At 41.9% G+C, this 15,008-nt stretch overlaps 1 protein-coding gene across 2 annotated transcripts; it reads left to right on the forward strand.

Annotated features, from left to right (window-relative positions):
• The first annotated feature begins 1,562 nt into the window (after nucleotides 1-1,562).
• On the forward strand, nucleotides 1,563-10,397 carry LOC142760760 (transcription cofactor HES-6-like). Of its 2 annotated transcripts, none has more exons than XM_075863938.1 (4): nucleotides 1,563-1,742; nucleotides 4,127-4,222; nucleotides 9,216-9,294; nucleotides 9,703-10,397. In XM_075863938.1, the coding sequence occupies exons 1-4, from the start codon at nucleotides 1,686-1,688 to the stop codon at nucleotides 10,017-10,019; spliced, it is 549 nt and encodes a 182-aa protein (XP_075720053.1). In that variant the 5' UTR covers nucleotides 1,563-1,685; the 3' UTR covers nucleotides 10,020-10,397. The 2 variants fall into 2 exon arrangements, with proteins under 2 accessions (XP_075720053.1, XP_075720054.1); XM_075863939.1 differs by having other exon boundaries at nucleotides 9,219-9,294.
• The last annotated feature ends 4,611 nt before the right edge of the window (nucleotides 10,398-15,008 follow it).

Below are 15,008 nucleotides of genomic sequence, written 5' to 3' on the forward strand. Positions count from 1 at the left end.
AAGTAGCTACATCGACTTACCTGCAAACGCTGATGCTGCTGCAGAATCAACTGTAGCCTCTGGTGCCGATGTGTCCTCGCTCGTCCGACACGATGCAGGACCTGTGAGTGACGTCACAGCGTGATCTCTCGAGAACACGCTGTGTGTCTGCACTGCCAGAAGCTGGGCGCTCCGAAGAGAAGTGGATGATACTTCTCGTCAGAACGCCCAGCTAGTAAAAGTAGTAAAAACGCCCCGATGTACGCACATAATACACGCCCAGTTGGACTTTTGCAAGCCTCATTTGCATAAATACAAAAATGGTCATAACTTGGCCAAAAATGCTCGTTTTTTCAAAATAAAAACGTTACTGTAATCTACATTGCAGCGCCGATCTGCTGCAATAGCAGATAGGGGTTGCAAAATCTGGTGACAGAGCCTCTTTAACTGCATTTAGAGGTATGCTTTACAGCAGCCACATGGACCATAAGAACCTGTGAACAGGAGGGGACCTATTGACTACTATGGGAAAGTTTTCTGAGCATGTTCCGTGACCTGTATAGAGGTCATTTTGCGGGGGGGACGGGACGGACTGTGTCCATCATCTCTTGTCATTGGTGGGTCCTGTGTTATCTATATATAACTGTTACCTTCAATTGTAATCCTGCCTGAGATGATCATATCTGCTCAGAAGTGATCTCTATGGTACATTAAGTAACAGTCTATTATGAGGCTCAGTGGCCATAGAGGAAGCTGCAAGATTTTAGGATTATTGTTTAATATAGGTAATGACATAGAAAATTTAAGAAAAATCACCAAAAATTCTTAAAAAACATGTTTAACATAAAAACTTGTTTTAAACCACAGGTCATTTTCTGATGACACATTCCCTTTAAATCGTTCTTATTTCTGAACTTGACTGCTTGGTTTTGTTCATGACCTTGTCTCACATTTCTTTATGCCTGAAGGGAAGGATGTAAACCAAGCCTGTGTATAATAGAGCTGCAGTGTTACCACTTTACTACATGTAATCAAATGGTGGTCAACCAGACAGGAAGTCAAGCGGTTGCTAGGCGACCTGAACTATCACAACCTACAGAATGTACCAAAAGTGATGAAAGAAGTCACATTCGCAAGAGTATGTAATAATAGTAACTAAACTGTGTGTGCCGTTATTGTAGTGGAGTACGGCTGTAATAAATATTTTCAAGCAGGAAGCTATAAATGTAGTGGGATTATATACTGTTTTCAATATCTTATACTATACCATATAGTCTTATACTATCATTCTGACAATACAAACTTCATTTTGCACATATGCATCTATATTTTCCATAACTTCTCCCATACCATGACTACCTATGATGTTTATCTACAAGTTGCATTCTTTTGACAAGGTTACATCGTGACATGGGGGCTTCAGGGGGGGGGGGGGTGTTATCTTCACAAAGGACCCTGATTCGGACATCTGGTCCAAGGATTCTTGAATAGAGAGGGAAAAGAGCGAGCTATTCACATGCTAATAGAGGCCTGTATATAATGCGAGAGCGGGAAACTGTTGTAGAGACATAGAAAAAGGCATAGACACAGGGAGTGGGAGGTTAGAGAGGCACAAATACCACAGCAGTGAGATACAGTACAAGAAGTGTTGAGCCAATCTCAGCCAGGGATCACACTAGGAAGCTGGACAGCACTAGCAGGTGGCAATGTCTGCGGCAGCCAAGGATCCCCTAAAACTATCCCATTCTAAACAAGAAAGAAAGGTAAGACCAGATCAGTATCACATTTGACACCTTTCCTGGCACACTGCAGACCTTCTGTCTTTCACCTCTCATATGGTACTTACCCCTTGCACATATTGGCATGGGACATCTGCTATCAGATCCACACATATTGTAGATCCACAGTATGGCACAGTTCACACACACTTATGCAGCTGGACTCATTTCAACTTTGCTGCCTTGCTGTGTCTAGTTGCCAATTGGAAAGATTCACACACAGCAAGAAGCAGCATGTTGAGTCTGGCTGTTTCAGAATCACAGCATGTAGGGTATAAAAGCCTCATATATGAATACCACGTGGCTTTATGTTGTATTCATTTATATCACAATAAAAAAAGACTACAGAAATCAGCTGTCTTAGTTGGTGGCATGTCTTGACAGGTATAGGTTGAATATGAAGACTGGCAATCCTTGCCAAAGTATTACTTACGCTGCCACAATATCAGGAGTACTATAGCTGTATATACTTTTAATATGTATATTTATTAACTAAAGGTACAGCAGATAGTACTGCCATATGGGTATAGGACTAGTTCTGAACCATGTGTATAAAGTGTAAGTGCAGATTGTGTGGGTTTCCTCTTGCCAATCATTTCCTGCCAGGTTGGGAAGAGTATTGATTTCTTGTGGAGCCTGCGCATGCTTACATAGTTATGATAGGGAAATTAAAGCTCCATTGGGATAGGGACCAAACGTGATATGTAATAAAATCTCTGTACAGCGCTAAAAACTCTCAGCACCATAAAAAATATAATAATATAATTAGTCATTCTAATACTCTGTTCACACAAGTCTCATGGCTTTCATTCATGTTTTCCATGAAAGCTATGACGGATCCATTATGGAATGGATCCTATTGGTTTATAATGGTGTGCATAAGGTTTCCGTCAAGGTTCTGATATTTTCGACAGCAAGAAATGCACTGAACACTACACAATTCTTGCTGTCAAAATACCGGAAAGGGAAATGCTAGCGTGATCAGAGCCTTATATATATATTTCTAGGAAAGCTTGGTGACAACCAATATAACTGACATTACAGCTCCCACAAGGGTTGTCACTCTACTTCCAAGACAAACCTGCCTAGTTATACAGTAATCTATCGACTGTCCCCATTTTGATACATAACTAGGCAGGCTTAGAAAAACATCCTATTCAGTGTCCTGTAAACCCACAAAGATGTCCTAACAGAAATTGCTTCTGCCATACTTCAAAGTTCTCTTTGCAGAGAAAGGACGTAACGTAGGAGCAGTTTATGAAAGGCTGCCAGTGCCCGCATGTCACTTTCTGGCTGTCAGTGATGGGAGCGACATGCGAGTGTGTCAGTATTGCACTCGTGGTTGGCACCTCATTTTATATGGGTACTGCTGTGGCTTGGACTTTAAATGATGTAGGCACTGCTGCTGCTATGACTATATATTACAGATGTAGCAATCTTTAACTTGACACGTAAGCTGTTAAATACACTGTGGCAAGAAACTTTAACTTGACTTTTTCCATGGTTTTTCCATGGATTTTGTTGTGCTAAACAATAAGCTATCAATAAGCTGCAGCAAGTTATCAGTGTCAAGTTAAGAATTAACCACAGCTGTATATGGGCAGAATTAACCAAAGCTGTATATGGGCAGAATTAACCACAGCTGTATATGGGCAGAATTAACCACAGCTGTATATGGGCAGAATTAACCACAGCTGTATATGGGCAGAATTAACCACAGCTGTATATGGGCAGAGTTAACCACAGCTGTATATGGGCAGAGTTAACCACAGCTGTATATGGGCAGAGTTAACCACAGCTGTATATGGGCAGAGTTAACCACAGCTGTATATGGGCAGAGTTAACCACAGCTGTATATGGGCAGAGTTAATCACAGCTGTATATGGGCAGAGTTAAACACAGCTGTATATGGGCAGAATTAACCACAGCTGTATATGGGCAGAATTAACCACAGCTGTATATGGGCAGAATTAACCACCGCTGTATATGGGCAGAATTAACCACAGCTGTATATGGGCACTGCTGCGGCTGGTTCTATCGCATGAGCAAAACTAAGGCTGTGACTACAGTATTTGCAGAATTGTATGGAAACTAGAATGGGGATATGTCTGCAAGGTGGCTGTTGTGCAGGCTCTGTGTGACTCTAGTGTAGATATAGTATGACATGTGTGGTAATTACTAAGCAGAATTTAGTGTAATTTCAGGTATGAACAGGAATCATTGTGGTGGCATGACCAGAGTATTTAATGGCATGTCAGCTGCTCGTCATGGGTCTGGCATCTGTACCCGCAAGAGATAAGCTATTAAGTTTTAGTTAATTTACATTAATGATACAGGTATTAATTATCCCAAGTTTTCCCTGTATTTAGCTCAGAAAGCCACTTATTGAACGCAAGAGAAGAGAACGAATTAATTCTTGCCTGGAGCAACTGAAAGAAACTGTGATCAGGGCATTTCATCTTGATGTAAGTAACTTGCTCGGTATGTATATTAACCCCTTTAAGGGTATGTGCACACGATGAGAGGCTTTTACGGCTGAAATGACAGACTGTTTTCAGGAGAAAACAGCTGCCTCGTTTCAGCCGTAAGGCTGGGTTCACACTACCTATTTTCAGGCGTAAACGAGGCGTATTATGCCTCGTTTTACGCCTGAAAATAGGGCTACAATACGTCGGCAAACATCTGCCCATTCATTTGAATGGGTTTGCCGACGTATTGTGCAGACGACCTGTAATTTACGCGTCGTCGTTTGACAGCTGTCAGGGTATGTTCACACGATGAGAGGCATTTACGTGTGAAAAGACAGACTGTTTACAGCTGCCTCGTTTCACACGTAAATGCTCCTCGTAATTTACGAGGCGTCTGAGACGCTCGTAAATCTTGAGCTGTGCTTCATTGAGTTCAATGAAGAACAGCTCAAATTACGTGGCAAAGAAGTGCCCTGCACTTCTTTGCCGAGGCAGTCCATTTACGCGTCGTCGTTTGACAGCTGTCAAACGACGACGCGTAAATTACAGGTTGTCTGCACAGTACGTCGGCAAACCCATTCAAATGAATGGGCAGATGTTTGCCGACGTATTGCAGCCCTATTTTCAGACGTAAAACGAGGCATAATACGCCTCGTTTACGTCTGAAAATAGGTCGTGTGAACCCAGCCTCAAACGACGATGCGTAAATGGACTGCCTCGGCAAAGAAGTGCAGGAAACTTCTTTGCCACGTAATTTGAGCTGTTCTTCATTGAACTCAATGAAGCACAGCTCAAGATTTACGAGCGTCTCAGACGGCTCGCAAAATGCGAGGAGGAGCATTTACGTGTGAAACGAGGCAGCTGTTAACAGTCTGTCTTTTCACACGTAAATGCCTCTCATCGTGTGAACATACCCTAATTCCTCCTCCTCGCATTTTGCGAGGCTTGTCTGACAGCCGTAAATTTTGAGCCGTGCTTCATTGAGTTCAATGAAGAACGGCTCAAATTACGTCTGAAAGAAGTGTCCTGCACTTCTTTTGACAAGGCTGTATTTTTACGCGTCGTCGTTTGACAGCTGTCAAACGACGACGCGTAAATGACAGGTCGTCTGCACAGTACGTCGGCAAACCCATTCAAATGAATGGGCAGATGTTTGCCGACGTATTGTAGCCCTATTTTCAGACGTAAAACGAGGCATAATACGCCTCGTTTACGTCTGAAAATAGGTCGTGTGAACCCAGCCTAAGGCCTCCTTCACACACACACTTTTTGCTGGGATTAAAATGCATGTAAAAAACACCATGGCGTTGTGTATATGCGCTTTTGGTGGCATTTTTCCATTTTGTATTATTTGTATTAAGTTCTATGGAGAAGCCTATAAAGGAAAATGACAGAAAAATGTCATACATAAAGTGTAGTGCGTTTCGATAAAACTGCCACTAACTTAAAAAATACCACAAACCAAAACACTGTGTATGTAGACTTTTCCATATTCCACTATAGACTTTTAGCTAACATGTTTTTGCCCCCCCCCCCCATACAATCGTGAAAAAAAAACAACCACCACGGAAAACGCGTCAAAACGCTTTGTGTAAAACTTGCCTAATAACCGTTCAACATGTTCCTACAGCTGGCAGTCATGGTCATAATTCTGGTACACAAACTTTAGATGGCCCATCAGAGTTATACCTGGATGACCAAGCAGGTGGCTTGTCGTGACAGCAGTTACCCTCCCCCCCCCCCCCCCCTCCAGTCTGAAGTCCTAGCTCAGACCTGAATGTCCTGAACTGGACCATTAAAGTCAGTGGGATCTGTCAGGCTTCTGTCTCAATCCATTAAAAATTGATCCATCATGGATCTGTCAGAAATAGAACGTGTGAACGAAGCCTAAAAATGTCTGGTCATTGAGGCCAAATACCCTGGTCGTGTATAGGCTGAAGGACATTTCTCCCAACAAAAATAATCACTTGGAAATATACGTTTGTGAGTTGTCCTCATCTGTCAGCTTGTTAAAAGATTTAGTAAGATTGAAGTTTAAACCCAGGAACCACAAACATAAACTTTAACAGACATCTGTTTTCTTTTCTTACGAACGTCATTTCCTTCATTAGGATATTCTTACATTACAATAAGTAACAAATGCTTCCTAGCCACACCGAGTGTCTACCTCCCTTCACATGCCATCACAGCATCGATCCATGCGACGTTTAGAGGGTGACGCCCTCTTTGTCAAGTGTGGGCATAAAGGTACATGGTAGGTATTTTATTCCACCTTCCTATGCATGGAGTATACCTATATTACTCAACATGAATGATGGCCATATTACGGCAGTATTTTAGTGTCTGTAATATGGCTGTGAGACCCGTTCACCCCCTGATGCAACAGAGGTTTCTCCAAACTGATCTTCCTCCACTTCTTTAATTTTTCCAATTTTTTTCTGGTTATGTTCTAATACAGGACTTATATTTAGTTAGTCTGATCTCGGCCAGCTTCAATGTTTGGCTGACGCACAGACCGCATGGACATTTTAAAAAATAAGTGCCATTTTTAGAATCACGTGTGAAACCCTTTAAGAGGAATTGTTATCCCTTTAAATCCATCTAAGGCTGTGTTCACACAGAGTTTTTTGCAGGAGGAATATCTGCCGTTTTTTGCCCGCGAAATACGGTTCTTCTGCCTCCCATTGAAGTCAATGGGAGGTGAGAAGCGTAAACGCCTGAAGATAGGGCATGTCCCTTCCTTTTCCCACAAGCCGGTTTTTCCGCTGGCGGGAAAAAAATGCCTCCGCCTCCCATTGAAATCAATGGGAGGCATTTTCGGCCGTTTTTTTGCGCATTTTCCGACGCTGTTTCCGGGTTAAAAAACGTTTAAAAAAACTCAGTGTGAACTGGCCCTAAAAGGGTTTCACTGTCACACATATATGAATTGATAGGGGACTCTTTATTTTTTAAGGAGATGGTTCTTTAAATGTTTATCCAGGGCAAATCTCTAAAGTTATTTTCTATTACTACTCCACAAATGACAGCGTTTGCATCATTTGCTTCTGATGCTTAGGAAAGATTGAAAAATATCTGATCTCTTTGGAAGGGGGAGGGAGATCATAATCCTAAAGGGCTAGTTTCATATATATTCTATTAGGGAATGCTGAGTTAATAGAGGGGATCCTCTGGTACAGGATCCTCAACTCTTGGCTAGAGGGGAGAGCGGTTACAAAGAGCATCTCTCGTTCTAGAGGACCTGCCCTATCCTACATTACACAGACAAATTATTGATTTGAATAGGTACTGTGTAATTATTAATTCCTCCTGTGGTGGTGCTGCAAGTAACAGTTGATAGCTAGGGGTGACGGCAGAGAGACACATTGTAATCATCTTGTTGTCAAGGAACCCTTCTAAAAAGTAGGCATTGTCCAAAGTGGACAACCCCTTTAATTTAAGATATGTATTAATGGTATGATAAACTCATGCTTACAATTGTCTGTTTTTGACAATAATAAAAAGAATATAAAACAAAAAGTGTTTGCTCTCACTATACATTTAGGCACACCATGGGGCAGATTTACTACTTTGTCTGTGTCTAGAACGTGTTGAGAAATTCCCCAAATTTTGGCATAATTTGTTGCATTTTATTTTAGACTATTTTAAGAACAGATGTTTGCGCCTTAGCAGGGTAGGGGGCTGGGCTTTAAATTCACCAAAGTGTGCCAAACAAAACCTAAGCCAGACTGTCTGGTTTAATTTATGCTGTCTAAATCATAGACCGCTTTGTACGTAAATCTGCCCCTATGTGTTTATTCTTTCCAAATTAAAGCAAAGGATAATACATTTTACATTTGCATACATGGGGCCAATTTTATTGTAATTTATTTATATAGCTATGTAACATGTCACCATAATACAACATTTAGATGTTTTTAACAAGCACAAATAGACAACTGCAAACACAGTGTAGGCTAGATACATTAGGAGTGCTTACTGTCTATATGAACTTACTGTCTATAAGTACAGGGGATAGAGTCATGAAAGGAGTAAGTAGCTGTAACCTCAAGTTGAGGCAGTTAGATAACTCAAGGTTCGTCTCTGTTCATCTTCTGACGTCATAAATGGAGTCCAAGTCCACCGTCATATAAAATAAGCACCATGCTCCTTTTTTTCATATTCAGATCTCTAAATGTCGCTGGGGATGGTTTACATTCAAAATCAACACAAAAAGTTATCTTCTGGTGTGTGAGATATATATATATATATATATATATTATATACACACATTATATATATGTCAGAAAATCCCATCTGTGGAGCTTGAACCTATCCCCTCTTCCAATTTCTATACTGTAGCGTGATATATAACAGCAAAGAGATTTTTATCACTGGAAATCTGTTAAAATCGAATTCCGGACATTCAGATCATTGGAGCTTTGCTTTGAATGTTGTATCAGAGATTTTCAGTAACTAAAATCCCCGGGCCGAGCCATAGGTTTTGGGCGCTCTGTGGAAAGCTGCAGCTCCTTCAGTCTGTAAATCACTGTTGGCCTGAGCTCACTAATTCCACCAAAGTAATCTTCTGGCAAATATCTATGAAATGTCAGCAGATCATTTTATTCTGGATCTTACCTAAAGCATGCACTTAACAGCTTCATTGACTTCAGTTGGGAAACCCAATGCCAGACTCGGGGATTGGCAATGTATAAAGGGGCATAGCATGTAAACTTGTAGAGGAATGGCATGTTCCTTTTGTTCTAGCAATCATCTTATAAAATGTTTTAATGGCATGTAATAAGATAAATGAACATTTCACTTATTATTCAACGAAATTGTACTCCAGTGACAGATTCTTATTAATACCTGTAACTCATCCAAAAACAAAACTTTTTCATATTTACATTAGTTTTCTGGAATGTTTTTTTAAAACATTCGTTCATGGATCACTTCGCCAGTGAATATGAATTCAACCCAAATAGCCGCATTACATTTTAATTTTTTTTTTTAGCAGTCAAAGTTGGAGAAAGCAGACATTCTGGAGATGACAGTGAGACATCTGGAAAATATTCAGAAAAGCAGAACCACAGGTGAGAAATTGCATTCATTGGTATTTTTGGTCCATTTTGTACCCATAAATTTCTTGCCAAAAACAAATCCTATAAAACAAGTCCCTAGATTAGATTGCAGCGCGCCGTTCTTGTAAATGTGTCCCTTAATGAATAATGTGAGTTACACAAACTTCCCAGTGCTCACTTGGATGTTTTATTAGAGAGTGCCCATGCAATACGATGTTGGTTGACCAATCATGTAAAACCATTTCCCCATTGGCAGACACTGTCATTGGCCCATTTGTGGGATCACTGGGCGTCCTAATAGCTAAACCCCACTTAGCAACCCATCTCTGGCAGGTTTAATTGATTAGTCAATTTTGAGACAACCTCTATCGGGCAGTATATGATTGTTTTTACCTGTGCAACATCCTTTCTTTCTCTCAGGTGAAACATCTCAAACTGTAGACAGCCAGCAAAGATTCAGCACAGGATATATTCAGTGTATGCATGAGCTCCACAACCTGCTTCTAAACTGTGACTGGATGGATCAGGCCCTTGGTGCACGACTTCTCAATCATCTGTTAAAATCACTTCCCAAGGCCATGGATGCAAAGTCTGAGCCGCCCTTTATGATGGAGGAGGGCGTTGGAAGGACTCCACCACCCACTCTGAAATGTGATACTGACACAAAACCACAAATGAATGTACTGCAGAAACATTGTCCTCTTATGGGCTCACTGAAGATGTGGAGACCATGGTAACCATGTCATGCCACCTTAGTTAAAGGGGCTTTATAGTGCAGACTGGGTAACGCCATAGGCAGACTTACTGTTCCCCTCTCTCCTTAGCATTTTTATCCACCCTTACTGTGTATTTAACTTGTACCCTGCAGTTACATTGGATATAGGAGCAGAGAGTGAACCTGCTGTTGGCTGTAGCTTGTCTTCCATACAGTATATATATGTATCTTATAGATATGCTTTAACACATTGGGGTGCATACCCCAGTAGGTGTACTAAAGACCAGGTGCTTCTGGCTGGAGCCCCATGTTTGTAGCCTGCATTGTAGAAGGCTTTTTTCACCCTATTTATTACAGAACATGTAACATTTCTATTCACACGATAATTTACAACTTCCTTTTACTGAATAAATTATAATATATACATCAAACTGTGTTATGTTATTCATAAGCTTATTAATGCCATTTGCCAACTGATGTTTATATGAGATTGTAACACTGATGTCGGCCGGGCATCCCTGTGTCTATGCAAGTAAAGTAGCGGTCTAAACGCACTATTCATATCACATTTGACCAATATGACAAATATATAGAATTGTATTAAAATTACAAAACAAGAAATGTTTATCTCGCAAGATCAGGTTGACTTCATGCCAAATAAACAAACCAGGGACGCTACCACAAAAGTGGTCGACCTGGTCCAGCTGGTTGGTCTGTCCGGAACCCCGAGTGCAATCCTATCGCTTGATGCTGATAAGGTGTTTGATCGAGTGTGCTGGGGTTTTACTCAGATCTACACTGGTCAAGTTTGGTTTCTCCGGATTTATATTGAACGCAATAATATCGCTCTATACGTGCCCTACTGCAGGAGTGTTTAACATGGGGTTTAATTCAAAAGAATTCAACATTACAAATGGTTCCCGTCAAGGATGCCCTTTATCACCCTTAATCTTTAACCTTACAATTGAACCTCTGACACAGACAATTAGAATAAACAAGGACATTCATGGTATTAGGAGTGCCCTACCCAAGACACACAAAGGTATCATTCCCCCACCCATGCGCCCCATTGTCTCTGGCATTGGGTCATTCACTGAAAAATTATCTGAGTGGCTGGACTTTTTGTTACAGCCTCTTGTACAGAGAACCCCCGGTCACCTTAGAGACACCAAAGATGTCCTACATATTCTTGACAACAAAACTTGGGGCCATAATCACACCTGGCTGAGCTGTGACGTGGTGGCATTATATACATCCATACCCCACTCTACAGCCACTCAAGCTTTAGAACATCATTTATCAAAGTATAGCCCATATGATGAGACATTACAGCTTTTCATGTTAGATGTACTCCAATTCCTTATGACTCATAACTTTTTTCAATACGAGGGTTGCTTTTTCCTTCAAAATAGAGGGGTCTACATGGGCGCCAAGTTTTCCCCCTCTATAGCAAATCTTGTCATGGCGTGGTGGGAGGAAACTGCTCTATTCTCTGTTCTCAACCCGTTTTTTCATCAGGTGCACTGGTATGGCAGATACATCGATGACCTCCTGATCATCTGGGAGGGAGATGTCTCTGCCATACCCGAATTCCTTGAATATATTAATACTAATTCTTTCAATCTGAAATTTACCCATACCTTCCACCAAACCACTATTAACTATTTGGATCTGACATTGTTGGGTACTGCGGGTAAAATCATTCAGACCGAGATTTTCCACAAACCCATTTCTGGTAACACCATCCTCCATGCTTCCAGTAGCCACCCCAAGCATACCATTTCGTCAATACCTGTGGGTGAGCTAACCAGGGCGAAAAGAAATTGCACCAGCAACCAAAGTTTCATACTGGAGCAACAAAAAATCTGTAAAAAATTATCTAATAGGGGGTATAAGAAATGGACCCTTAATAGAGCGCAAGCTATAGTTAGCTCCAAAGACAGGAAGGACCTATTAACCATAAATAATCGCAGGATAGATAGTGACCCCTCAGGAGCTCTGAGAGCAACAAAACCCACACTTGTCCTACAATTCAGCAATCAGTTCAACGAAATACGAGATATGGTGTACCGCTATATTCCCATACTTTTTGAGGATGCTAAACTTTAATCAATACTTAAGAACGGCTGTCGCATAGTTTCCCGCAGGGCACCAACTTTGGGGAACATTCTTTCCCCCTCATCTCTGCCATCTCATAAAACAATTCCAACTTGGTTACATTACACAGGCTTTTTCAGGTGTGGGTCCCACCCCTGCAAGGTATGCACAGTCAGCAAAACCACTAAGAAGTTTTCAGATTCCAATGGTGCAACCAATTTTCCAATAAAAACGTACATTAACTATAACAGTGACCACGCAGTTTACATTATTGAATGTTTTCAATGTAATCTAAAATATTTGGGTTGCACCACAAGGAGACTCAAGGTCAGGATTTTAGAACACCTAAGCTATATTAGAAACCCAACCATCGTTAAAATTTCAAATGTCAGCAGACATTTTATAACCTGTCACAACAGAAATATCAATTTTCTCAAAATATACGGTATTGAAAAAATAATTAGGACTAACAGAGGAGGTGATCTCAAACATAGATTACTAACACGTGAAACATTCTAGATTTATCATCTCAACACGAGATTTCCCTCGGGTCTTAACCACAGGAAAGAGCTAATGTTTCATTACTGACATTTAAATATTATCTCTAACCATTATCTTCATATCATTCAAGAATATTTAAAAAAAACAATATATAAACCCACTGTAAAGGATCTGCCAGGCACAGCTTCTGTGTCAACGCCCATAGGTAATCAGTCTGCACCTGCTTCTATGTCTGTGAGACTGACTCCATCTTCCATCACTCAGGCTTGTGATTATGTAATGACGGGGGTAGGGAAACAGACTAGTGAGCCCTAATCTACCCGCCACTCAGTCCCTGCCTACTTGCAACGACCCGCCCTAGGCGACGGGGTACAACTGGGCGACGGTCCCTACGCTCAATAAGTGCATGACAGACAAACAGACAAGCTTACTTGAGGGTCTCGTACTATAAACGTAACTAAATGTCAATTAATGCTTATTAATTCAAACGCAGAATTATCTTCTGTAATAAAGTCTAGTTTTCCATATTCATGGGCCAAAAAAGGGTTTGACCTATCTGGGCATTCAAAGCTCAACTTCACTGCCTAAAATTATTAAGTTAAATGCTCTTAAAGGGTAATTAAACGTTTGACAAACTTCTGACATGTCATAGTGACATGTCAGAAGTTTTGATTGGTGGGGGTCTGAGCACTGAGACCCCCACCAATCGCTAAAATGAAGCGGCAGAAGCGCTCGGGTGAGTGCTGAGCCGCCTCGTTTCTGGTCGGCTTTTTCCGGAAAGCCGATGTAGTGGAGTACGGGCTCATAGACTTTCTATTGAGCCCGTACTCGGATACACCGGGTTTCCGGAATAAGCCGAACAGATACGAAGCGCCTGCGCGCTCATACGAGTACTTCTGCTGCTTCGTTTCAGCGATTGGTGGGGGTCTCAGTGCTCGGACCCACACCAATCAAAACTTCTGACATGTCACTATGACATGTCAGAAGTTTGGCAATGTTTAGTTACCCTTTAAACTAAGCAAGACAAATTTCCTTCTCCTGGATAGCTAAAATAAATATAGTTAAAACTAACATTCTATCTGTAATACTGTACACTATGAGATGCATACCACTGCCCTTTCCAAAATCGACAATAGCGGAGCTGCAGAAAACAATTTTATATTTGATATGGGGAGCTAATTTGGCCAGAATCGCTAAGACAACGTTATTTAATCTGTCTGGGTCAGAAGGAATGGGGGTGCCGGATCTAGCTATGTATCAAAAAGCAGTCCTACTACAACCAGCAAAGACTTGTTGGGCAGGGGCGTAGCTAGGGGGGGGCAGGTGGGGCATGTGCCCCGGGCGCAACTAGGAGGTAGAAAAGGGGGGGTGCCGCAGGGCATCTGATCACTGCTGATAGGCACCCTGTATGTCGGACACCTGCAGTAGCCAGGAGATCATGCAGCGGCGTTCTGACTGGGGTCCAGGGAGTGGACAAGTCACCTGACCTGTCACCTGACCTCATGTCAGTGACATGAGGTCAGATGACTGGACTGGTACACTCCTGGGCTGTCGCCAGGTCTGGCCTTAGGGGTGTGCAAGCGCAGAGGATGCTGCAACCTCCCAGCATGCAGGGGGCACCACTGGGCTCTGCCTCTACTCTGTGCTCTGCTGTTACACACACAGAGTAAATAACAGCAGAGGTGGAGGCTCCGTCCACAGCCCGTCCTGCAAGAAACCTGTGATCCTTTCGGCAAAGAGACATGGTGAGTGTCTATGTCTGTCTGTGTGTATATGTGTGTGTAGTGGGTATACAGTATATGTCACTGTGTTTGTATGTGTATATGTTACAGTGTGTGTGTGTGTCTCTGCATGTGTTTGTCTCTTTGTAAAAGTGTGTGTTCAATATTAACGTAGAACAGATAAAATGCAGATATCTGTGCTGCCCCCTATATACCCTGCTGCCCCTATATACCCTGCTGCCCCTATATACCCTGCTGCCCCTAATATACCCTGCTGTCCCCTATATACCCTGCTGCCCCCTATTTACCCTGCTGCCCCTGTATACCCTTCTGTACCATATATATCCTGCTGCCCCTTATGTAACATGCTGCCCTTTATATACCCTGCTGCCTCTATATATTCTGCTGCCCCTTATATACCCTGCTGCCTCTATATACCCTGCTGCCCCTATCTACCCTACTGCCACTATATACACTGATGCCACTTATATACCCTGCTGCCCCATATATCCTGCTGCCCCTTATATACCCTGCTACCCCTTATATACTCTGCTGCCCCTTATATACCCTGCTGACCCCTATATACCCTGCTGTCCCTTATATACTCTGCTGACCTATATTTATATATATGCCTCTGTGTGTGTGTTTGTATCTGTCTGTGGGTATAGTTATCATCTACGAAATTATCTGTA

Source organism: Rhinoderma darwinii, chromosome 4 (assembly GCF_050947455.1).
Source record: "Rhinoderma darwinii isolate aRhiDar2 chromosome 4, aRhiDar2.hap1, whole genome shotgun sequence".
In the NCBI taxonomy this organism is placed as follows: Eukaryota; Metazoa; Chordata; class Amphibia; order Anura; family Rhinodermatidae; genus Rhinoderma; species Rhinoderma darwinii.